This window comes from Metarhizium acridum, assembly GCF_019434415.1.
Source record: "Metarhizium acridum strain ARSEF 324 chromosome Unknown scaffold_13, whole genome shotgun sequence".
NCBI classification, from domain to species: domain Eukaryota; kingdom Fungi; phylum Ascomycota; class Sordariomycetes; order Hypocreales; family Clavicipitaceae; genus Metarhizium; species Metarhizium acridum.
The window spans coordinates 405,864-431,514 of NW_027094016.1; the positions used below are offsets into that span (position 1 = coordinate 405,864).

Sequence of the window (25,651 nt, forward strand, 5' to 3'; positions counted from 1 at the left end):
GTTAATAATTAGAAACCTAATTAATATACCCGCTTGTTTCTTTTACTAAGATTAAGGCCTTTAGAATTGCAAGGCATTTAACGTGGACTCGTCCTATTATTATAAGTGTATTCGTTTAAATAGGTCTTATTATAATATAAATTCTCTTACCTCGTAGCAGTTACGTTATATTAGTATTTAACACTAGAAAGCTAAGTTTAAACTAGAAGCTACTAAGAAAGAACTTAAAAAGGCGAGCGTTAAGGTGCGTTACTTATAAAAATAAAAGAAATTATAGCTTAAGAAAATAATACGTGCGGTTACGCGTAATATTAATAACGTTAAAGAGTTAAAACGTGTGAAACGTAAAGAAGCGAAATAGCTTTAAAAGACTATAGGGGTTCTTCCTACTCCTTCTAAGAATCTAGATTCTACTTTAATTCGTTTCTTAAATGCTAAGTTTAATATTAAGTTATTAGGTGGTGCTTAGGAGATTAATTAGAATACGTTTCTTAGAAATAAAACTATTCAAGTAACGTTAAGCAGTTCGTAAGATTTTTAGCTGGTTTCTAGGTGTTTTTAGAGTTTAAATATCCCTTTTATTTAACGAGATAATAACGATTCTTTATGTCTTCCCGTGCTTTAAGTATTCGTTTAACTTTATATTCGTTAGTATCTTCTATTATAATATTTATAGCAATTATAAATTTATCTAATACTTTCTCTAATAACAATATATAAAATATAGGATAAATTCTTATTCTATTTAATAATAATAGTTTATAGTTAGTATTTAAGATTTTCCGTTTAATAAGGAATAGTCTAATCTTCTTCTAGTTAAGCTTATTATTAGGTCGCTTAGTTTTAATGTTTTTACGGATAAGGTATACTTTATATCTCTTCTCTAGGATTAGCACTAGTAATCTCTTTCTATTCGCGTAGTATTTTATTTAGTTTTATAAAAATATTTATTTCTATTATAAGTATTTTTGTATTTCTATTATAATTACTATATACGCTATAGCTGCTAGCGCGTTTACATTTTATATTATATATGTCTTAATAATAGGGTTAAATCCGTAATTTACCCTAAATGGTAACATCTTTATATTATTAATTTTAGAGCTATTATAAGCCTATTATACTAGTAGTAGCTATTCTACCCAATTATTCTATTAGTAGTTAATATAGCTTCGCAGATATTATTTAAGTATTTAGTTTAAGATTTCTGTTTATCTATTTAATTATAGGTGAAATATCGTTAATAAGCTTTATTTAATCTTTATAGTTTCTATAAGGTATTTCTAAAAGTTTAAGGTGAATAATTTATTGTAATTTAATATAAGCTTTATTAGTAATTCGTGCTATGCAATAACTATTTTAAAGAATATATACGCTAAGTCCTTAGTGTTACTTAATTCCTTATATAAAATATAGTAGGCGTATTTTATGAGTTTATCTATAATAACTAGGATACTATTATAAGCTACTCCTATTATAGGTTCTTTTAACTTTAATAGTTTAACGATAAAGTCTATTATAATAGTTTACTATACTCTTTTAGGTAGTAATATTAGTTGTAATTCTTTGTATAATGCGTGTCACGTTAAGTATCGCATTTCTTAATAACTTCTTATACTATTTTTCTACTTTCTAGGAAGTTATATAATCTTCTTAGCCTACTAATCGTTTTCCCTACACCCTAATATCCGTATAGTAGGTGCTCGTGTATTTCCTTAATAAGCTGTTCTTAAAGTGTACTAGGAATATATTACCGTTTATTATATAAGAAGGTCTTACCTTTCTTAGATAAATACGTTTTTATTTCTTAATTATTTAAATAGCTGTTATTCTTAATGCATAATATAATCTAATACATTTATGTTTTATTTAGCTTAACTTACTATATTATATTAATTTCTTAGGTACCTAGCATAAGGTTCCTATTCTTAGTAGCGCGTAATAAGGGTGTATTACTTACTTACTCATTTAATTTTAAGTTCTCTCTTTAGCTAAGCGCGTCTACTCTTTTATTTTTAAATCCTTTATAGTATATAATCTTAAAGTTATAATCTATAAGGGTTTTATACTATTTAATCTATCGTTTATTTAAATCCTTTATAGTTAAGAATAATATAAGATTCTTATAGTTAGTATAAACCTTAATTTAATGCTTTACTCCTATAAGATAGTGTCTTTATTCTTTAAAGCACTTAATAATAGCTATAAGTTCTTTATTATAAATCTTATAATTAAGTTTAGGTTTATAGAGTTTCTTTAAGAAGAATATAACTAGGTATAATCTTTCTTAATTATCTTATTATTTAAGCTATCCGCCTAGTATAAAGTTTAAGGCGTTTATTTTAAGCTTATAAGGTTTATCTTAATTAAGTGCTTTTAATATAGGTTTTAACGTAATTAAATCTTTTATTTTCTAGAATGCTATAGCTTTTAGTTCGTTCTATTAAAAGCTAACTTCTTTCTTTATTAGGTTTATAAGAGGTTATAAGATATCTTTATATTCGCTTAAGAACTTATAGTAAAAGTTTATAAATACTATAAATTCTCTAACTTCCTTTAAATTCTTTAATGTAAGCTATTTCTTAATAGTTTTAATCTTATTTAAGCTTATTCGTATTTCTTCGTATATAAGCACGTACCTTAGAAAGTATATAGTATTCTAGTAGAACTAGCATTTTAAGGCTTTAATTAAGAGTTTATTATCCTATAGAGTTTATAGTACCTTATATATATATTATTTGTGTTCCTTAAGAGTATTTAAATAAATAAGGATATTATTAAGGTATATAACTATAAACACTCCTAGTTATTTCTATAAGATTGTATTAATTATTCTTTAAAAGGTTACTAATACGTTAGTAAGCTTAAAAGGTATTACTAGATATTCGTAGTGTTCTTTACTAGTTTAAAATGCTATTATCTACTCGTAGCCTTCTTTTATTTATATAAGGTTATAGGCTTCTTTTAGGTTAAGTATAGTAAACCATTTAGCTTTTTTTAACCTTATCTTTAATTTCTATTATAAGCAGTAACGGGTATTAATTCTTAATTGTAATCTTATTCAAGTATTAATAATTAATATATAGTTATAGTTTCCCGTTCTTCTTTAATACCTATAGGATTAAGTATTCTACTAGGGACTTTAATAGTCTTATATATCCCTTTTATAACATATTCTTTAAATACTCCTTAAGCGCCTTATCTTACTTAGGGTTCTAAGAATAAATCTTATTAAACGTTAGTTTAGTACTAAGCTAGAGTTTAATCTTATAGTTCTAGTGTAAATGCTTTAATAGTCCTATTTTTAGCTCTCCGCTAAATAGCTTACTATACTTTAAGTATTCCTTAAAAATCTCCGTTATCTTAGCTTTTAGCTCTCTAGTAATTATATATATTCCTAGAGGCCTATTATAGTTTAAATAAGGTGCTCTTTATAGGCTACTCTTTACTTTATAATCGTATTCTAGTAAATCCTATTAAAGTTAGCCGGTTCTCTAATTAACTCGTAGATTACTTACTTATAATTAAGGTATTCTTAATATAATATTATGTTTTAAGATTACTATAATATTTAGTGTAACTTAGTGTTTTATACCTTATATATTAACTAAAAGCTACGTAACTTTCATATTAATTACTCCTTAGCTATACTTTACCGTAGTTCCTTTTATAGTTATGAGTTAGTAGGGCTTATCTTTAGGTGTTTAAGGTAATTATAATCTATTAATGAGATTTAGTGAGATAAAATTTCCTTATACTCCGCTATTAATTATTACTTAAATTCTTTATCCTATTATAGTTATATTAATTATAAGGTGTGCTATACTACTAATATTTATAGTATATAAAGACCTATTAGATCTTCGTTAAGAAATTAGTTTTAATTATAATAATAGTTATTATTTCCTAATTTATTAATCTTATTCTTATATTATTCTTTAGCGCGTTATTCTAGGCGCTATTATTAGTGGTTATCTTTTAACGTATTATTAGAGCTTTCTTAGTAATTACTTAATCTACTATTTGTGTTAATTAAACTTAGGCTAAGCGAGTTACTCGTAGTTACACAGTTCCCTTTCTTCTTATATTATAAGGTTATAGCTTAGGTAGTATATACGTTATCCTTAGTATAATATAACTTTCCGTTTAATATCTTTAAATTAGTTTATTGTAATTTTAGTTATATTATAAGGGTTATTCTTCTTCTCTTTTATTCTCGTAAAAACTATTTATTACCTTACTTACTACTAAGGTGTATATAGTAATTATTATTATAATAGAAGGTTTAATTAAGAAGTTTATATTTAATTTTAGGTTTATTTTTCTTAATTAAATAATTCTCTTTCTTTTAAATTTATTCTAGTAAAGGTTCACTTTTTAATAAGGGTATCTAGTATTCCTAAAAGTTATTAGGTACTAGTTAGGTTTTAAATTCCTAATCTTTATTTAAATTAATATTATTTACTAATGTAAGGCTTTCTTTATTACTTACTACACTAAGATTTCGCGTGAGTAAGTCTTCTTAGTTTACGGTGTAAAGCTTTCTACCTTTAAAAATTAGCTTTTATAGCTTCTTTAAGGCTTTACATTTATTCGTAAAGTGTTTAGTCTTACTATAATTATAATAAGTCTTCCCCCTTTCCTTATTTACAGCGTTAAGTTCTATAGGTTTAGCGTGGTACCTATATACTATTAATGTTTAGTATAGCTTACTACTATTAGGTTTATTAAACCTAATATATAATTTGAATTTCTTATAACTTTTTTCGTAACGTCGCTTATATAAACGGTTATTTACCTTAATAACTATTTTAACGAAGTTATTAAATAACTTAGAATAATCTTCTTAATAAATATTATCCTTTACTTCTTCTTTAAGTTCTTAATAGAAAACTTTTATTTTAGGTTTAGTATTTTAGTTAAGTTTTACTATAATACGTTTAAATTCCCTAACGTAATAAGCTATAGATCTGATTTACTTAAGTTAAGTAAGCTATCGCGTAGCTTTCTTATACTTATTAGGGTTTTTAAATGTAGTAAGAAGTTATTCTTTAAAGGTTTTATAATTAAAGAAGATGTAAATAACTTTCACTTTAACTTTAACGCTATACTTAAGATACGCGTAAAGGGTTAGCTCCTATTATTCTATTACTTTCCTAGTTAAGAGGTTACTAATATAAAGAATCTATAACTTAAGCGTTATATAGATTTTTTCGTTAACTTATAAATAAGCTTAGGCTTATATAAGAAAGTTTCTTATATTACCCTTATAGCTATTATATAATTTAAGCTTAAGGAATTTTAGTATATTATTATTATTAATAGAGGATATAAGTGTAAGATTTTAAACTACTATAAGTTCCTCTTCTTATACCTTAAGTTTCTCGTAGAGATTATTCTATTAGTTAAGAAGCTATTAATTTTACTTCTTAAGCTTAATAATCTTATTATAAAGGTACTTTATTATCTCCCTAGGGTTAATAGTCTTTCCACTTAAAGTAAATATCTTAGAAGTTGTTACTACTTAAAGTTTTAAGGTAACTTATTAAATAGAATTAATTAAAATGTAACGATAGCTTAGATTCTAAGGCATAGTAGGTTTATTTCTTAGAAAGTAAGTTAGGTTAAATGCTATAAAGTAGCTTTTAAGTAGTATTATAATAAGGCTATTAAGAGTATAACTCTTAATAGTAAAACTATTACTTAGATTAATTAATAGAGAACTAAACTATTTAATTACAGAAATACCCTCTCCTTAAGTACTTATTTATCTCTCTATTATAGTCCTAGATCATTTAGATCGCCTAATAATCCTAATAATCCCATCTCATTAAATTATCTATATAATCTAATAAGCTATTACATAACCTAATGTCCTTATTAGTTAGCGGCTATGCCTACCCTTTCCAGTGCGGCCCAGCTTCCCGCGTCTCGTGTAGTAACGTTCGTAACATTTTCCTATATAAATTAGGGTAAGGTTACGTCCTAGTATGTCTATATTTACTCTACCTTTCTTTAAAGTACTAATTAGCGCTTAGTTCTTACGCTTCTTTATAACTTTAAGGTTACGAGAGTAATAACTTTTAAATAGCGCTTTTTATAATAATACCTAATATAAACTATTCCCTTAAAGTGCTAATAATATAGGAGACTTACTTTATATTCGTGTATATTCTAAGTAACTAAAATAGGAGCGTAGTAATAGATTATCTTAATTTAAATAGTGTATTATATTTAGGGGTAAGCCTTTAAAATAGAGAGTTCTAGCCCCTACTTTTAAAGATAACTAAAGATTTTCGTTATTTATATAGGGTTTTTACTTTTTAAAGAGGTAAACCTTAAATTCTAGATTTCCTATATAAATTAAAGCCTAATTATATCCCGCTATATCTAAATGAAAGTTAGGGTTATAAGCCGTAATAAATTTCTTTAAGTTCCTAGAATAAAGGCTACTAGACTTAGCACCTTTTAGTAAGTCTAAGAAATTCATATTTATATAGGGTTTTTTATTTTCTAAGAGGTAAACCTTAGATTTCGTATTTCCTATATAAATTAAAGCTTTATTATATTTAAGTACGTTCTACCGTTAATTAATTCGACTCTTTACACGAAATTTATTTAAGGTTAAAAAATAGAGAGGGCTATCCCGTTTACCTTTCCCTAGGAATAGTAATATTAGATTTATATAGGGATTTTACTCTAGTAAGGGGTTCCCCTTAATTTTTGGTTTTTCTATATAAATCTACTAACTTAAATATCGTGATATATCTTTAATTAGTTCGTTTAACTCTCTCGCGCTTAAAATATTCGTAAATATATTTAGTAGATCTAATAATATTCCCTTATTATTATAAGGTTTATTTAAGTCTTTCTTATTATTCTTATTCTTCTCTTATTTTAATTTAATTAGTATTATTTAAGTTACTATATAATTCTTTTTAGTTTTATTATTATTAAAGTTATAGTATTCTTTCTCTAAGAAATTATTATAAGGTAGTTCCACCTTATTTAATTATAAAGAAATTATAGTTTATTTATTCTTCGTTTCACGGGTATTTAAGTAATAATAAACTCTAGTATTAAATAGTCTTTAATTTTATATAGTTAAACGTTAGGTTACTTGTCTTTAAGTAATATTTTAGGTAATATTAATAGATTTCACGGTATAAGTTTAAGGGTAATATAAAGCTAATTCTATTTTTACCTAATAATTATTTAATAATAACTTATAAGGGTTTAAGTTCTAAAGGATTAAGGCTTATAACTTCGTTCTATTTGTAGATTATAATTATTTAGTCTTTACTATTTAATCGTAGGGATCGTAAAAGTTATTTAAGTTATACTAAGTAATATTCTATTTTAATAGTCTTTATTTTAAGTTTAGTTTTAATTAATTCGCGTTTAATTTATAATTACTAAGTTTAAGTAATTCCCGCGAATAATTACTAGCGTAATTACTTATAATAATTATTTTTTTAACTTTAAGTTTCCTAACTTTATTTTCTTTATACGTTTATAAACTTCTCCGTTTAATCCTTTAAGAATCTCCTTTACTTCTTTAATAATCTTATAATTATTCTCTATAAACTTTACGTTCTTATTAGGGTTTATTCTTATTAGTAATTACTTTAAATATATTTAAATAAATATATTTAAATATAGGTAAAGTAGTATTATTTAAGTCTAACCTCTTACTCTAATAATAGTTAATTTCTCTTTCATATAATACTTTATTACGTATATTTAACGCAATTAAGTCTTTCCTAGAAGCACTTTTTAATTCTATTAAGCTTTTATAATATAGAACTTTATTAAAGCTAGGATTTCTTCTACTACTATATTAATATAGGTATAGGCTATAATAAAGTGTTCTATATTATTTATTATATAAATAGGTTTCTTTCCTTTTAATTATACTAATAGGAGATTATACTTTATTATAAAATAATAACTTATTAGTTCTACACTTAATTCTCTATCTACTAGAATAAAACTAAACTAATACCCTTTTAAATAAGTAATAATATATTCTAGTATTAATATAACTTACCTCTTTAGCTTAGCTACGTTATTACAAGCTATAAGATTAAAATAGCCTAACACTATAGGTACTTTAAGTAAGTGTTCTAGTTTAATAATATTCTAGAAGAGTATAATAAAGCTATTTATAATAGCCTTAATTAAGTTACTCTTTAGCTTTTTATAATACTATATTAAGTGTATTATTTACTATTATAAGATAAAAGCTAGCTAGAGAAGTTATAAAATACTAATATTAAACCTAGTATCCCTTATTTATTTTCCTAGATTAAAAGCTAGAACCTAATATTCCTTTATTACTTTAATCTTTTTTAGTTTTAACTTATATTTAAAAGAAGACGCCTCCTTTATTTATATTTCCTTTATAAGCGAAGATATCTTAATAGAAAGTATAGTAGTTAGAACTAGAACGGGTAGTAACGGATTTATTTAAGGTAATAAACTTAACTTTAGCCTATAGAAAGCCTTACCTAGTCTCTCTAGGTGTAATTGTATTATTAGCCTTAACCTCTTAAATTTATTTAATATTACTTCCTATAGTAGTAGTATTAACTATAAAGGTTAAAATAGGCTTACGTTTATTAGAGCTTATTTCTTTAATATTCTAGAATCTAGAAGTTCTCTTATTCTCTTTTAAGTTTAATTATTAAAATAAACTCTAGGTTTCTAAGATAATTTTACTATCTTACCTAATAGTTCTTAGAAATTAGAAATCTTCTTAGCTTTACTCTTATTCTTTATAATTATGTTTACACTCTTTATCCTTTTATTTATCTCCTTTATTTAAGAGAATTTATAACTTTATAAATTAGTTATATAAGTTTAAAATAATTATAGTATTATTAGTTCTTTAAGCGTATATTCTAATAATAGGATTATCTCTTAATACCCTTATATTAAATCTCTTACGTAGTTTAATTATAGCCTTATATTTAGCTTCTAGCGTTTATCTCTTCTTATTTATTAAGTATTTTATTACTATAATTCCCGTCTCTCTCTAAACTTTTTAGGTAAGTATTTATTCTTATTTTTATAGTTATATTTTATATATTCTTACTCCTTATAGGAGAAATACTAAAAATAATTTAAGTCTCTTTACGCGTTATTTTTAGGAGAGAGAGCTAGTAATATTAAAGCCTTATTCCTTAAATTTAAATTATTATTAGCGTGGAAAGAGTTTACGTAATTACCTTTTATTTACCTATTTAAGTTCTAAGTATAATAGCTAAGCCTTTTATATTACTTATATAGTCTTAATAATTTTAGGTTTATTTAAACCTTAAATACTTTTAATTACTTAATAAGTTTAAATATTTTCTTGTCTCTTTTTACTTATTATTTAGCCTATTACTTATCCTATTTCGTTTAATAGTCTATTAATACGCGAATTAGGTTTATACTTATTACTAGGGTTAATTTCTTATATTATCTTATAATCTTTTTTAAGGTAAATAAGTAATAATTATAAAGAGTAATCTTAAGATTTACTATTATTAAACCTTTAATAGTTATCTCTTATATTTACTTATTTAAAGTAAATAGCCTATTTAATACTTACTCTTAAAGCTAAGCGTTTATTTCTTTATCTATTAAATAAGTAATAAAGTTAATAAGTAATATTTATCTCACGTTTATCTTTACCTTTATTACTAAGTTCTTCGCTCTTTAAATATAAGCTATTAATAACTCTCCCTTTTTCCTAGTAAAATAAAACACCTTTTATTTTATAATTACCTTTAAATAAGGGTTAAGGTTTAAAAACTTCTTAATAAACTTTACTAAAAGCGCGTTTTATCTTTTATTCTTATAGTTTAAGTTCTTATACCACGCTATTACTCTTCCCCTTAAATCTTATATAAAATATACCTAGGCTAAAGTGTCCACGTGTTCTAGCACTTTTACTAATACTACTATAGTATTATAGTAATTAACGTAATCTTAAGTAGAATTATCTTTAGGGTATCTAGTAAATAAAATTCCTTTTACTTCCCTTATAAAATAAGAGCTTAAAGGGTTTATAATTCTTAATAGTAAGAATAAGAGTAGTTCTTTAGTTTTCTCTTCTCTTAAGTTTAAACTAATTAATAAACGTAGGAATAAAGATAAAACGTCCTTTAATAGGTATATAAAATTAAGGGAGAGATCTTTTATAAATAAAGGTATAAAGTTAAGTTTAAAGTTTAAGTTTAAGTCTAATAGTTTTAAATTAGCTTAATATAATAAGGGGAAAGGTTAAACTTTAAGGTCTTTTAAATGTCTTTAAGCTAATATTAGCTTTTTAAAGACTAAAAGGAAAAGAGTATTTAAGTGTTATTACGTTACTATAAGCTAGTAATAAGAGTTTAGTAGAAGAAGTCTAATAAATATAAGCGTGTTTATTTAAGTGGTAATAGAAAGTAGCTTATAAGCTAAGAAAAGTTATAATAAAGGTAAAATTAAAGCTAAACCTTTAGCTAATCTATTACGCCTCTTATTTCTTATAGGTAGATTAATTAATAAATAAAAATTTAAATATAAATTTCTTAGAGAAAGAAACCCTTTTCTTTTATTTTAGTCTTACTTTTAATTACCCTTTTTATTAATAGTAGGTAGTATTTTAATTATTACTACCTTCCTTATAAATTTCTTATAATACCTAATTTAGCTAAGTTTAATTAATCTTATATTCTTATAACGTAGCTCTTATAATTTATACCTAATACTTCTTATTTAATTAAATAAGTCTAATAAGAGATTAATAGGGTAAAGTAGTTTATACACTCTCTAGTATTAAGTGTAATACACTCGCGTATAAAAACTAAGGTTTCTTACTTTAAAGTAGGGTTATAAAGCGGCCTTAAAAACTAAAAGAATAATCTTATATTTACTAGTATTTAGTAGCTTCTACTTTACTCTTACCTAGCTAGAACTCTAAGCTTACACTTAACTATAATCGCGAGATTATATAATAAGAAAGTAGGTATACCTATTACTAGTCCTACTATTTTATAAGGTATTATTAGTGTAGGTTTTTAGAAATTAATTTTATAGTTTATTAATTATTTCTATAAATCTAATATATTACTAGTCTTACTATTATATTTTAATATTTCGTAAAACGAATAAGTGCTTATAGTTTTTTAATCTTATATAACTTTTATAAGAAGATATCTCGTATAATTCTTTAGTAAAAGAATAAGCGTCTTTAAAGTTCTATTAAAAGCTTTAAGGGTCTTTTTATACCCTTTAAAAAAAGAGAAGTAATAATCGTATATTCTAGTCTATTTATAAGCGCCTAATTAATATATTTAGTCTCTTTTAATTTTATTAAGTTTATAGTTCTAGGAATAGGGATTACTACTCTATTCTTTAAGCGTTTAGCGTAGATTTTAAGACTTCTTTAAAGTCTAGTAAAGTAAAGCTATATTATAGCGTATTTAGCTATTATTTAAAGGCTTTTAAATCGTTTAAGTTTATAACTATAGAAAACCATAGAAAATAAACCTCTTTATATCCCTCTTTAAGTGTTTAAAAGGTGTTTTAAAGCTCCCTTAAAATTAAAAGTTTAAATCGTTTATTCGCGTATATTTAGCCTTTATTTAATTACCTCCTTTAAGCTTTTATAGTCTCTTAAAGTATAAGTATTATTCTATAACTTCTCCGTAATTTTAATATTATAATATTAAGTTCTTCTCTTATTTTATTTATATTAAAACTATTTTACGCTTTATAGTTCGTATAATCTTTTATAAATAATTCTAGCCTTCTTTATAATCTTAATCCCATAGTCTTAATTTCTCGTAAAGGTTTATTCGTATTATTCCCTTCTCTATATAAAGTAAAGGTTTATTTATATTATTCTTAGCTTCGTATAAGTCTAGTAATTTTTTATAACTAGTTTTAAGCTTTATTAAAGTCTTTATATTATAATCTTAAGTTCTCGTGAGAATTAATTTATTTTGTAGTACTAGTAAGCTTTATAATATTCGTTTAATAGTAAGGGCTTATTCGTATAGCTTTATTAGGCGTCTAGTACTTATATTAAGTTAAGAAAGAAAGAAATAAAGAAAGGTACTAGAATTATAAGGTTCTAATCTTATTACTAAAACTATATAATAATTTAGGGTATTAGTTATATTAATTAATCTGTCTTTCTATTATTTGTGCCTAAAGTGTCCCTAGTATTATTACCCCTTATATCACCACATAACGTGACCGAGTCCACTTTTCTCCCTAACAGCCTCCTCATTTATATGGGACTATCTAGTTCGTTCGGCCAGCAAACTCCTTCTGCGGTGCTAGCTATAACGCCACCTCACGGGCCATCAGGTAAATTGATACCAGACAGCTGCTCTCGTCTCGTGCTTTCGTGTGCAAAGTAGCTCATCACGACAGTCAACCTCGTGTGACGCCAGACGTTACACTTGGACGGCAAGTCGGCCCTGTATTCTCCTAAGGCTGTTTGCCTGCCGCCGAGTCAAATTCCCGAGTGGCCATCGAATCAACTGAACCCTCCCCGCACTCAAGGCTCTAGTGCTTGCTAGTCACAGGCCCTCCTCACACAAAACAACCACGATTCCTATATGTACAATACCTTGAACATTCCAAAACTACAAAAACCCCACCAGAAAAACAATCTACTCCCCTTCCATGTATATCTTATATTTTCATTCTCAGTATTTATTTTTTTCTCTCACAAACATCAAGTCCAACCCAACAACATTCACATAAAATCACCGTCCAAGCTACAGGGTAGCCATCAAGCAGCTCGCCCGCGCCCCACCCGGCTAAACCTCGCACCCGTGCGCCCCGTCTCAGCCAATCACAACGCCCCCAATTCCCATCAACGAGGCCAAACCCACATATTCGCCATCCCGACGGCAATCTCAACGTCCAAAAGACCATCACGCCTCCTCCGTCTTCCAACCTCGCCCCCTACTCGACGGTCCTCCATCTCCCCTCCTATCCGCGCGTAGAAGCCATCACCTACGCTACCCGTGGAGATGCTCTCGTCATCGCGATCCGCGGCCTCAATGGCCCTGCGAGGCACGTCCGAAACCTTCACCCGCCGACTCCGAAATTTCCCTCTGACCCAACACCTCTCACCAATTGCCACACCAAAACACCACACACGAACCCCCCATATATACAAAAAATCCAAAAAAAGCTAACAGCGTCGTCACAAAAAAAAACAGTCAAGCCGACGACAGCGCTCATTCCCTTCCGCGCGGCAGCCGCCCTGCCCATCACCCACCGCCGAGACGCAAGCTCCCTGACCCCCCACGGCGCGGGATCAAGCCTCGCCAAACCTCGCAAGGAAGTCCTTCTCCCCAGCGAAGAAGGCACCAAAGGCGTCGTCCAATATGCCCTGTACGCACGTCTTCACCCCCCCCCCTTTTTCCCTCATACTGACACTTGAACCCAGGACCACGCTCGATGTCATCGCCAACTGGGCGCGGCAGTCGTCCCTCTGGCCCATGACCTTCGGCCTGGCCTGCTGCGCCGTCGAAATGATGCACCTCTCCACGCCGCGCTACGACCAGGACCGCCTGGGCATCATCTTCCGCGCGTCCCCCCGCCAGTCCGACGTCATGATTGTCGCCGGCACCCTCACCAACAAGATGGCCCCCGCCCTGCGCCAGGTCTACGACCAGATGCCCGACCCCCGATGGGTCATCTCCATGGGCAGCTGCGCCAACGGCGGCGGCTACTACCACTACAGCTACAGCGTCGTCCGGGGCTGCGACCGCATCGTCCCCGTCGACATTTACGTCCCCGGCTGCCCGCCCACCAGCGAGGCCCTCATGTACGGCATCTTCCAGCTGCAGAGGAAGATGCGCAACACCAAGATTACACGCATGTGGTACAGGAGGTAAGGGTGAGGGTAGGAAAGAGTTGAAATTGTCCAGAGCGTGGGCGTGTAGCTGTTATGGGGTGTGATGAAGCCCCAAGAGAAATAAAAAGAACCACTGCACATAGTATGCTAGGCTGGACGTGAGCGAAGCAGGTCCAGCACATGATATTTCGTTTTCCCTTTGTTCTTTATCAGGTGTACACGGGACAGCACAGCACGGTAAAGATAGAGACCCTACAATGCGAATTTGTACAACACATAGTGGGGGGGTTTGCCAATTCCGCCGAGAGTCATTTTTGAATGTTTTTGACATGACTGCCGTTCCTTTTGCACGTCTCGCAGACAAAGAAACCACATGTATTTATATCGTATTGTACGCTGCCGTAGTTATTACTATTGTGGCCGAATAATATGCACTAGCCCACCCCTATGCTCTACCGACCGATGATTCATGGCACAGACACTGTCCTGACGGCTGATAATGACCTCGCCAACCCGCACACTAGACGTCAATCTTTTATACTCTAGGTCCGCGCCGTCTGTGGCCGTCTGTTCCTACTGAGACGGGATTCGACATGCACAGATGTGCATGACACTCACAACGCGCAAAGCAATCTACTTTCGCTGTCTCCTCTTTGCTTCACAGGCCTGTGGTGATTTGCAAAATAATGTATGCTTCGTGCTGCTCCGCTCTGCTTCCTGCGTGTCTCGATGACAATTGAACCCGCCAGCGCCATGAACGACCCATGTTGAACAAGCTATTCTTTTCCAAAAAAAAAGAAGAAAAAAAAGACATGCATAACCAAAAAGAGAGGAAAGAAGAAAAAAAAATCAATCATGCCCAGTAATAAAAAAAACAGTCCTCATCAGGGAATGTGGGAAAAGGGCTAGGGAAGCTATATATGCCAAGATGGGCAAGAGGAGAGTGCTATTACAGCACATGAGTCCCCGGAATGGCGTTCAATAGGGGGGGCCCAAACGACGCAACGCAAAACATCGCTAGTTCACATATTCTTGCTCATCTCACTGCACATTGCATCTTTCATTACTCTTGCCCAAATCCCATGGTCTCCTCCACAGCTATCGTAAGCTTGTTTTGCAAGCTGTCCAGAGATTTGTAAGGGGGCAAATCGATGCGGTTGAAGCTGGTGATGGCTAGTTAGCAATAATCCATATCTTACCACCACCACCAAAAAAAAAAAAAAAAAAAAAAAAAACCGCGCTAGTGATTGATTGCATACCAGGTATGTGCCTTGGGAAGGTTGGTGAGCTCTCCCGTCTTTTCAATGGTGAATCGTCTTGGTCCGTCACTTCCCTGAAGATCCTTGAAGCCGTTGACGGGGATTCGAGAAGTTCCGGTAGTGAACTGCAAAAGACGCGATTTTTGTTCTCCGTCCCATGACCTGACCACCTGCCAGAAGTTCTGAATAACCTCATCCGACTCGGTGTATCCTCTGTAGTCCGTATGCTTCTTCCAGTCGTCCACATCAATTTCGGCGATGCCGCCAATGAGCAACTCGAGTTCACGCTCATCAAACACATTGATGAGGTCCTGGGGAATGAGTTCGTGGAAGCCCTCCTTGAAAGCCTGGAACTGCTCCGCGATGCGCTTCTCAATACGCCACTTTACCATGAGATCAACATACTCCTTCTTGTTCTCGTTGGTGACTTCAATGTTGCGGCCGTTGGGGATCAAGTCTTCGGTGGTCATGACACCGAATCGCTCATCTTCGGTGGAGAAGGTCTGCTCCAGAATTCCGCCAGATATGTCGTTGTCCAGCATCCACTGCAGGGACCGATGGAAGTCGGCATCAACACCCTCCATGTCAGCAAGCGAGACAGGCTTGCCCAGCACCATTTTGTATAGTGCTCCAATGAAGAAGGCATCCAGAAATCGTCGATGGAAAATAGCCAAACCAACTACCCGTCCGATAAACTTGAAGTAGTTGAGGTGCTCCGGGTTAATGCCCGAGTGCGGGTTAATCTGCAGGGTGTAGTTATCGTGCGCAGAGTACTCAAACAGGCAGTAGAACGGGTTGAACATCTCGTGAGACAGCAGGAAGAAGAACTCTCGAGACAGACCACCGTAATCCAAACCATCTTCTCCGTCAAATTTGATCATCAGGCGCTTCTTCAAATCAGTGGCGGACTGACGCGTAATCTCGGCAAACGAATCCTCGAAAATATGCTCACGTCTGACTTTGATGTGGCATTGGCCGCTCAGGATGCGCATAGCAGGCTGAGACCGGAAGTAGATGAGCTTGCGTCTGAAATCTCGCTTGTATTGAGGAACATTCTGATCCAAGGATGATGGTAGACGAGGGTCATCCCACGTGGTAGTCTTGGTATTGTGGTCGACGAAATACACCCGAGCAGTGTTGGTGAGCCGCATTTCCCACCCACTAGGTAGGGGCCCGAGCTGTGAGACTGGTTGCTGTTGAATCTGGCCATTCGTGTTGTTTTGGCCGCCATACATGCGAATATACTGTTGGCGGCGCGGATCAACCCAGGTAGTCGTTCTGGTATTGTGGTCGACAAAGTAGGGACGGCCCTCTGGCGTCCATCTTTGTTCCCAGAGTGGTGGCAGCTCGCCGGTGCCAGGACTGGTTGCACCAGTGTGCATTACCGTTGTGCTGGCATTGGTTTGGGAAGGGCTGCCGGGACCGGTCGGGCTGCCGGCTCCTGATTGGGAGCCACCCTGCTGTTGCTGCTGCGACAGAGTTGGCGAGCTAGTGCCTGTCCGGTCTTCGGGTAGCGTACGGTTCTGATGCCGCTGTCGTTCGACTGCTGTTGCGGCTTCTCGCTCTCGGGTCTCTGCACCGCCATTGGCGGTCGGGCGATTCCAGCTAGTTGTGCGCGTATTGTGGTCAACGTAGTAGGTTCGGCCCAGGTTATCTTCTCGTCTTTCCCAGCCAGCGGGAAGTCGACCCTGGTTGTCCTCGAAGGGGCTCAATTGACTAGTTGGCCGTGACGAACTCGGGCCGTTGACTCCCGGAGCAGGCGTAGAGCTTGAGCTGACAAGGGGTGGGTGATGAGGCAAGCTCATTTGAGGACCCCCAGGAGGAATGCCATTCTGGTTCGACATGGATGAGCTTGGTCGCCCATCGGGAGCGGAGAGTGCGGAAGAGCTGGATGCACCGGGAACAGATAGGGCCGGTCGACTGCTGGAAGCTTGACCCCCGCGTGCGGGCGTGCTGAGGTTACATGAAAGGTTGATGATGAGTTTTCCGTGGACCACGAGGTTATCTGTCGACTTCTTGAGGTCTCTCGTAAGCATCTGGTCTGATGCAAGACGTCAGTTAGTAGCTGTTTCCCGTCTCTCGCAAGACGATGCATAACTCTGAGACATGGGAGACGTACCATCAGAGTCAGGGCTAAGATCTGGCATGACATCTCCAACTCTAATGTTGATAACACCAAGGAAGCCTTGGTCCTTCTTCTTGAACTTCTTTTGATCAAAGACTTGCACGGCCAGGATGCTGCCTTCATTTGCTCGACTGTAATATTATTGGTGAGATTCAGGGTCGGGAACGGGAAATTTTGACACTGATGGCAACAGACAGGAGAGTGGCCCCGGAAGGGGGGGGGGGGGGGGGGGGGGGGGGTAAGATGAGGGGGGGATATGTGCGTACAAGTCGAAACTTTCGTTCCAATATGGATTCAGCGTCCGTTTGCTGACGGTGGTGGTCTTTGTTTGTTCGCCATTGATGGTGGCCACAGCAAATGGGTCGGGGAATCCTGTTGCTGGTTAGGAAGGGTGTTTCGAGGGCAGAGCGGCTCGAGCATCATCTGAGCATCACGCCGTGATAATAGACGGGGACATACTAAAAACATCTCTTTTATACAGGCCATCTGCAGCAATGACTGTTCCAGGTCATGTCAGTAACTGGTGTTTGGCGAGAGTCGAATGCGAGGAGGTCGAGCCAGATGAGGGGTGTTAACGACATACTTGTGACGCGAAGATTGGGCTTGCTAGACGGGCTGTCAGCTCATGATTTTTTGGCGTCTTGATTGATTTCGCTTGCGCTGAACGATGCGTATACTGACCTTGGAAGCCCCGACTCTGTGCGGGCACTCATTGTCGACGAGGCCTTGCTGGCGAGAGAGGCGTTGGGATGCGTGAGGGAGCGCCCGTTACAAGAGAAACGCGACGAAGCAATTCGTAGAAGACGTAAACGACGTCGGCCAAAAGGGCGACGGACGGGGTCCCCACAAAGGGGTGGTGGTTGCAAATAACGGCGTCGACGGTGCGAGTGACGACGAGTTTGCTCACAGCAAGCACCTTTAGCTGGGGAGGTTGAGGCAGTGCAGCGTGGCAGCAGCGACTTGGAGGATGTCTGGCGTTGGCGCGTGTCTGGAGTCGGCGGCTGGGAATCGCTCAGCAAGACCTGACGCTAAGACTGGCCCCCAGCGTCCTGTAGAGTCTGGTCACTCCGGGCCAGCGCGAGCCAGGCGATACGCAGCACGTGACCGAGTTGATGGCGGGGCCACTGGAGGGGTGGGGGTTTTACTTTGGAGGTACTACGGAGTACCCAAGACAGGAAATAAAGCAAGAAGAAGTGAGCTGACCTGAGCTGAGCCGAGCTGGGCTGCGAAGGAAGACGCTGTGTTGCAGATGAAGCAAGCCAGCGACTTGGCGATGCACAGTTGAGACAACCGACGTGATGACAAAGGACGAAGCGGCAGATGGGACGGGAGGTGGCATGCAGAGAGGAAGATTCCGGAGAGTGAGTGGCCAAGTCGCCAGACACGACCATAAACGCATAAAGCAAGACGTCTGGGGTGACATGTGGAAGCACAACAGTTGTGCACACCAGTTCCCGGTGTCCCAGCCGTTACCCGCCACCCGTCCGTCGTCACCTACTGGCGGGGCGGTGCGGGGCGTGGCTGCTCTGCGCCCTTGGAGGCAGCGCCAGACTCAGCATGTGCTCAGCATGTGCTCAGCAATGTTTCCAGCATCTACATACCGGCCCGCTGCCACACGGACTGCTTTCTAATGACGTCGCGCCATGAACAATTACTGATTCTAGAGTAATCCGCCGCCCGGCACGATATGCTCATACCAACTGCGACAACATGATGCCTGCAACACCTCAGCCTTGGCAACTTCTGGAAGCCGGGGAGGGCCTCCGCTCCGGATGGCGGAGCCCAGCTGGAGATGGCGTCTGGTCGTATGGCATCAACTTTCCGTGTTTACTCGGCGCACCAAAAATCACGCTGTGGGTACGTACTATTTAACCGGACCACCATGGGAGCGTGTCGGCGGCAGAGCGTTTCGTCCAAAGTCCTTTAAAGGGTGACACAAGAAGCCAAGATTCACCAATCTTTTCGTGTTACTATTCCCAATACTCCGTACGGCCCGGGCCCAACAACGCCCGAGACGATACGTACAGCGCCTCGGAAGTCGAATACAGCGACTCGGAAGCCAATTACAGCGCCTCGAAAATCAGTTATAGCGAGCTAGCAGCTGCTAACAGGGCACGAGACGCCGGATACAGCGCCTCGGAAGCCGCTTAGGTTACAGGCGTTATAGCTAGCTTCGGCTGCTAGCTGGTTATCTGGGCCGCTGTAATCGGCTTCCGAGGCGCTGTATCCGGCGTCTCGTGCCCTGTTAGCAGCTGCTAGCTCGCTATAACTGATTTTTGAGGCGCTGTAATTGGCTTCCGAGTCGCTGTATTCGACTTCCGAGGCGCTGTACGTATCGTCTCGGGCGTTGTTGGGCCCGGGCTCGCTGGGTTCGGGCTCGCTATGGCCTGTAAATTCGGGCTCGGGCTCGCTATGGCCTTCTAATTCGGCTGTAACCTAAGTAGGGCTCTTCATGGTGGCCTAGGCATCCATGGCAAAGGTACCCGGGGGCCTCCCACCAGGGTTTGTGAGACTTTGTGAGGCCCTTGTGAGACCTTGTGAGACACAGCACCTCGGGTGAGCTCCCGATCTCGAGGCTGTGCGCGTCAGCCTCAGTTCATGTCGAGCGCTGCTGCGTGGTAACCGTAGTCAGAAAGGAAATGGGACGAAACTGACCAGTAACGTATTCCTCTCACATATTCATGTACTACCTTGTGTGCACCGTTTTTAAAAGACAGTACATGACAGATCGCGAAAACATGACGGCGAGGTGTGCGTCCTCGCCGACGAGCCTGGTCTCGGCTGTGCTTTCGACGAGGGACAGGAGGGATGGCGTGACGGTAGAATGGTTGATGGTTTTTTTTTCTGGCCAAACTGGCTATAAATATCCCTAGTATATCATGTATATATATATATACATATATATATGTGAGTGAGTGTGTGTGTGTGTGTATAAATGTGAAAATGTGAAAATATATATATCCCTTTGAGTGCGCTAAGGTGCCACTTGCGTACCGAACAAGGATGTGAACCAATAAAAAGTCTTGAATCAAAAGGTACATTTTCCTACTAAGAATTAGTATGATGGTATAAGTACCATCAGTTTCCAAGTTTACAAAGAGCTACATCGCATGAGGATTTTAGTGTGGAAGGTTTCGTGGCCGACCTTGTTGCCAAAAAGGCGCACTCAAAGGGATATGTATACTCCGTAGGGTGTATTTTCTCTGTTCATAGCAAAGCGACAGGTCGGGGATGTATTTCCCCCATCTTCTTCACACCTCGTGCACGCCCGCCAGAGTGCGAGAAGATAACTATACACGGAATTAATACGAGCCGGCACCAATTCCGAGTAGTGCTGCTGCACGTTGCTACTCACGCAGACACTTCCCCAACTGGGAAGCAGTAGTGGTTTCTACAGAACAACAACTCGGGTTTCACACCCTCGGACTTGTGTCCCCACTTCGGCGGTCCCCACTTCGGCAAATCATCGTGGGACACCAGACTGCATCTGATAAGATCATGGGGGAGGGACGCTGGTGTATGATCGATCGTGGGGATGGCGAATGTGCTACGGTGGGTGAGTCCTACAGCTGTGCGGGATTGCGGGATGTGGCATAGGCATACATCGGTGGATTAGTCGGATTTAGATATTTGGTCCGTTGGGATGAGTTACGCTTCCCCTTGGCCGAGGATAGGTTCTTTTGGGGGGGGGTGGGGGGGGGGGGTAGGGGGCACGAGTTGGTGAAACTGCGAGGCGGACCGATGAGAGACAGTACGCGTTCCCATGTGTTGCTGGCAGATTCGGGCTCTACAACTCTCCGTCGTGGGGCATTCAAGACACAAATCGCATACAAGACTCGCTCTACGGAGTACTCTGTTTCAATATCACTATCACGTCTTCTTGTCACACGACCCAAAGCCGCGTTTCACGGAAGCATAATCAATATCAGGCACGGAAAAAGGGCCAGCCAGGCTTGAATGTCTTTCTTCTTCTTCGTATTCAGCCAAATGCAGCAAATCATTCCAAATCAAATCATCCTTTAAACTCCAAGTCGTTGCCTAGTCTGTTCCCCTCTCCTAGCGGCGCTGTTACTTTTACACGAACAGATTTCCCCCCTTTCCTTCTTGTCTGTATTATAGGTTTCCTTTCTTTCTTTCTGTCGCTGCAACTCAGTCCCTGTGTAGTATGCCTACCTAGCGGACCATGATATCAAACCTCTCTCAAGTTCCGTCGGTGACCCGCATCGGCAAAATCCATTATTAATTCCTAATTCCTACAAACTCCTCAAAGATTGGACGCTCCACGTGATGGCATCCATGACCCGTCGTCACCAGCTGCCGGACCAGGGAGAGAGTCGCTTCCCGGTCCCTAGTAAGGCGCGTGAGCTCCCCGGCCGCGGCCCCTATAGCCGCCGCGGTAGCCACCACGAGGGAAACCACCCCGGCCGTGGAATCCTCGACCCCCACGGAAGCCTCCTCGCCCGCGACCTCGGCTCATGCCAGGAACGTTGGTACGCTTGGGTGTGACCTTGATGTTGCGGCCCTTGAAGACGCTTTCGTTAAGGATGAGGGCCTGGGCGACCAGGCTCGGTTCTGTAAACTCAACATAGGCGTATCTGCGTGCATGCCTCGGTCAGTACATCGGCCTGTATTGGGGGGACAGTAAAATGAATGCTATGCAGTAGAACACGCACCCCTTTGGCTGACCGGTAAACTTATCCAAGAGGATAGTCACGCGGTTGATCGATCCACAGCTCTGGAAATGAGCCTGAATCTCCTCAGGAGAAGCAGAGTAGTCGACGTTTCCGACAAAGATGCTTCGCGCATCAACCGACTCCTTGTCATCCGCCAAATCAGCCGACTGCTGCTCCAAGGTAGCCTGCATCTCTCGCAGCTTCTTGGCCTCCTCCTCCATTTCAGCCACACGGCGCTTCATGGCCGTGATTTCTTCCTAGCGCAGGGTATGTACCAGTCAGTTCTCCCTGCTTTCTTGTATCAAACAGATTCTTCTGTCGTTTTCATGTGGTCGCTGTTGATTTGCGCCGTGCGAGACACCCACCTCTTCACCCGCCGACACTTCCGTCTCCCGCTCGTGCTCAGCCGACTGAGCGGCAGGCTTGTCCTCCTTGTGGTTCGCGTCCGACATGATGTTCTCGCCCAAGGGGTTGTGAAAACTTGGCGTCCTTGAGTTGGTTCCTAAGGAAGGGGAGGTGGGTTAGCATCACTGTACAATTTCCCACCTTTCAGCCCAGACGCAAATAACCTGGATCTGGCTCGCAAGCAGTTCGTCACGAAGAGCAAGCAAGTTGCGCAAAATAGCACGGCAGTGCCGACTGCTGGGTGGCTTACTTCAAGGATTCGGCACCAAGACCAGAAAATCCAAGGATGACTCGCGGGTTGGGATGCGTGGATCGCGGCGTACCGGGATTTGGGAAATTTTGCACTCGCCTCACACAGATGTAGCCTTCCCTGGAATGAGAAGCCGGCTGCTACAAGCAAGGCGCAGATCTTTGCGACAAGGAGAAGGGGAAAAGAAATGAGTGACAAGCGGCGGCTTGCAGCAAACAACAAACGAGGCTCGAGACACGATTTGCCAATGAAACTTTGCAAGTCTGACTGGCACTGGGAGCTTTTAGACGCAGGGCCTGCGGTTGCGCAGCATTGAACGTGGGGAGCCGGAGTTTATCCGCAGTCTGCATAATTCTGCGCTTTTGTGGCTGCATGAGCTTCTGGTCTCTGGCGACAGGCCCCGGTCCACCAGCATCAGCATTTCTCGCCCATTACGGAGTTGCATGCCGCTCCTGATGTCATCCAAACCATGTACAGTCCAGATGTCGCAGGTGCTCCGTAGTGGTGGTAGTTGTTATCGGCCAAAGCAACATGCAACCGCGCTAGGCTCTCTGTCAATCATTAACCTAGAAGCCGTTCCACGTTCCATTGTCAACACAACACCGACGTCGAATTCACGAACCTCGTCCTACAGCTATCACCACCCCCACCACCACACCACCATCCATGTATTGCCGACGCACCGCATAGCATCATCAATGCCCTTCTCATCTAGCTCCTGACATTGGCAATCTCCCATCTCCGTCACCATGTCCGACAACTCGTACATTGACCATTCCGTCCCCCTCCTACCGGCGGGCCATCGCCCCTCACCGTCCCTAACTCGACGCGCCCTCCGCCACGTCCACCACCTCCGCCGCAAAGGCAGAGTCCTCCTCGCGTCCCGCAAGAAGCACTTTCTCGTCATGTTCATCGTCATGCTCGACGTAATGGCGCTGCTGGCCAACGTCTTCATCCAGCTAATCGCCTGTGAAATGCATCAAAGCGACGAGGAGTGGGTGTTGCAAATAAAGGAAACCTTGGAGACTGCGGCTCTGGTGTTTAGTAGTTTGTTCATGGTTGAGTTGGCCGCTTGTTTGTTCTCATTTGGCCTAGAGTAGGTTTCATGTGCTGTTCCTCCCCCCCCCCCCCCCCCCCCCCCCCCCTTTGTTTCCATTGTCTGTTGCTGACAATGGTGGAAATAATAGATATCTTACTTCGTGGTTTCACGTCTTTGACTCTGCTGTTATTGTGGTGAGCTTTGTTATTGATATTGCTTCCAAGGGTCTTGCTGAGTCTATTGGTTCCCTTGTTGTGGTGCTGCGTTTGTGGAGACTGGCCAAGATATCTGAGGAAGTTGTCCTGGGGGCGACGGAAAGAATGGAAATATTAGAGCAACACATAGAGGAGTTGGAGCATGATAATACGGCCTTGAGGTTGCAGTTGGGTTTAGAATCCCATGAGCATTCCAGTCACGAGTAGCTGGCCAAAGTAACAATTGAGTAACGAGACCACGATTGACGACAGAGACACGTTATAGTGTGCATGTATGTACCCTGCTGGGTGATAATAATTGTAGTATTTATCTTTTGAAAAAAAAGGAAGGAAAAAAAACACAAGAAAAAAAAGAGAAACATGTCCATCTATGCTAACCCTCGTTTCGTACAATGGTTCGTTCAATGAAGATGGCGGTATCCCGTGTATATGCAGTTTCCTCGACCCCCGAAAAAAAAAAACGCCGGCTGATGCTTTATGCTAGCTCCCATGTCCTCTGTTGTCCTATGTGCATGACACTACCCAGTGTAACACCGAAATGTTGTGCCTCATCTCTCATCATCTTTGGTCCTGACATGATCTCTGCTTACACGAAATTCATCAAGCATGCCGACTACGCTTACCTCCATTTCCGAATGGGTCCTTCCCTCCTAGACAACCTCCAAAGAAATCGTCAAAATCCCATCGACGTTTGGTTCCGGCTCCTTTGCCCAAATGCCCAGCACCTCTCGGGCCCGATTTCGAGTTGTGTCCGCCTATTCTTGACCTGGTGCCTCGGCTAGGCGGGTGGGATGATCCATCACGAGTTCGGGAATCCTCAAGGTCTAATGTGGCGATGTTTGGATAGGAGTGGGAAGACTGAAAAGTGAAATTATCTTGTGATGGAACAACGATGGCCATAGGTTCCTCAGGAACCGGCTCTGGAACCGCAACAGTGTTGGGAGTGGGCGATTCTCTTCGTTTAGCCACCGACGGTTGAGGGTCAGGGTTCGTTCTTGTGACTTCGGGCGACGATGTTCTCTCTACTCGCTCGTTCTCGTCCTCGCTTTCGGTGCATTGTGGCGCCGAGTCACGTCCGTCAAGGCGTTCCGTTGCCCACCTTCGTATCGACCACCCTTCTCCGTCTGTGAGGCCGATATTTGCCTTGTTCAGAAAGGAGAGGAGGTCGTCAAGGCACTCCTGATAGCCGTCGACCCTGGCCCTCGATTCGACGAGAGCCGACGTCTTGTACAGTTTCGTTACGGAGAGGGCGGCTGCCTTGAAGACATCGAGGAGTTGCTCAGGAGTTTCGGTTTGCGAGACGTGCTTCCCACTAGGGGCTTTGTTGGTGTCCATGGCGGCAGAGACACAAACGAAAGAAAGACGGAATGTGGCTCTGCTATGGCCTATTGTGTTAACAATGGTTGTTGAATCTTTTGAGGCTGGCGGCCAGATGCCGGCGGCTCAATTTACCTGTGCAAATTCAATGTTTGTTCCGTACGGATGCGCACGGTGATGTCGAACCGCAACCCCGCGGATGACTCGACAAAGGAATTCGACGGTCCCGGGCAGGACTAGACCAGGTGTTGGGTCTGAGCCTGGCCGAACTTGTCGTATCGTCCGTGTTCTTCGGATCTCGTAGGTGTCCGGATCCAACGCCCTTCCTCCTTTTGTGCAGCGGCGAGGGATGCGAATGTCAGCAGATTATTGTTGCTCTTCCAAAGCTTTGCCAACAGAATCTGTGGTCATGGGGGCTCTCAACGGCCATGTGGGGCGGCGGACTGAGAACGGAACGGTTCAGGCACGAGCCTTCACGTGACTTTGCCATGTTCAATCTCGAGACGCAAAACC

The 25,651-nt window shown here is 39.3% G+C and overlaps 5 protein-coding genes across 5 annotated transcripts; 2 read left to right on the forward strand and 3 right to left on the reverse strand.

Moving 5' to 3' along the window:
• Positions 1 to 12,877: 12,877 nt before the first annotated feature.
• J3458_002745 (uncharacterized protein) lies at positions 12,878 to 14,252 on the forward strand. The gene is made up of 3 exons (XM_066117353.1): positions 12,878 to 13,065; positions 13,215 to 13,389; positions 13,445 to 14,252. The coding sequence occupies exons 1-3, from the start codon at positions 13,023 to 13,025 to the stop codon at positions 13,893 to 13,895; spliced, it is 669 nt and encodes a 222-aa protein (XP_065977137.1). The 5' UTR covers positions 12,878 to 13,022; the 3' UTR covers positions 13,896 to 14,252.
• Positions 14,253 to 14,997: 745 nt separating this feature from the next.
• Positions 14,998 to 17,452, reverse strand: RSP5_1 (NEDD4 E3 ubiquitin-protein ligase). Its single transcript, XM_066117354.1, has 2 exons — positions 17,234 to 17,452; positions 14,998 to 17,155 (listed from the first exon to the last, which is right to left on the reverse strand). The coding sequence occupies exons 1-2, from the start codon at positions 17,259 to 17,261 to the stop codon at positions 15,096 to 15,098; spliced, it is 2,088 nt and encodes a 695-aa protein (XP_065977138.1). The 5' UTR covers positions 17,262 to 17,452; the 3' UTR covers positions 14,998 to 15,095.
• A 3,739-nt stretch (positions 17,453 to 21,191) lies between these two features.
• Positions 21,192 to 22,833, reverse strand: PABN3_1 (Polyadenylate-binding protein 3). The gene is made up of 4 exons (XM_007815882.2): positions 22,482 to 22,833; positions 22,278 to 22,414; positions 21,913 to 22,169; positions 21,192 to 21,834 (listed from the first exon to the last, which is right to left on the reverse strand). The coding sequence occupies exons 2-4, from the start codon at positions 22,362 to 22,364 to the stop codon at positions 21,588 to 21,590; spliced, it is 591 nt and encodes a 196-aa protein (XP_007814073.1). The 5' UTR covers positions 22,365 to 22,414; positions 22,482 to 22,833; the 3' UTR covers positions 21,192 to 21,587.
• A 142-nt stretch (positions 22,834 to 22,975) lies between these two features.
• On the forward strand, positions 22,976 to 23,703 carry J3458_002748 (uncharacterized protein). The gene has a single exon (XM_066117355.1). It carries the CDS (start codon positions 23,317 to 23,319, stop codon positions 23,665 to 23,667), a length of 351 nt encoding a protein of 116 aa, XP_065977139.1. The 5' UTR covers positions 22,976 to 23,316; the 3' UTR covers positions 23,668 to 23,703.
• A 395-nt stretch (positions 23,704 to 24,098) lies between these two features.
• J3458_002749 (uncharacterized protein) lies at positions 24,099 to 25,494 on the reverse strand. The gene is made up of 2 exons (XM_007815884.2): positions 25,274 to 25,494; positions 24,099 to 25,199 (listed from the first exon to the last, which is right to left on the reverse strand). Exon 2 carries the CDS (start codon positions 25,154 to 25,156, stop codon positions 24,422 to 24,424), a length of 735 nt encoding a protein of 244 aa, XP_007814075.2. The 5' UTR covers positions 25,157 to 25,199; positions 25,274 to 25,494; the 3' UTR covers positions 24,099 to 24,421.
• Positions 25,495 to 25,651: the final 157 nt, after the last annotated feature.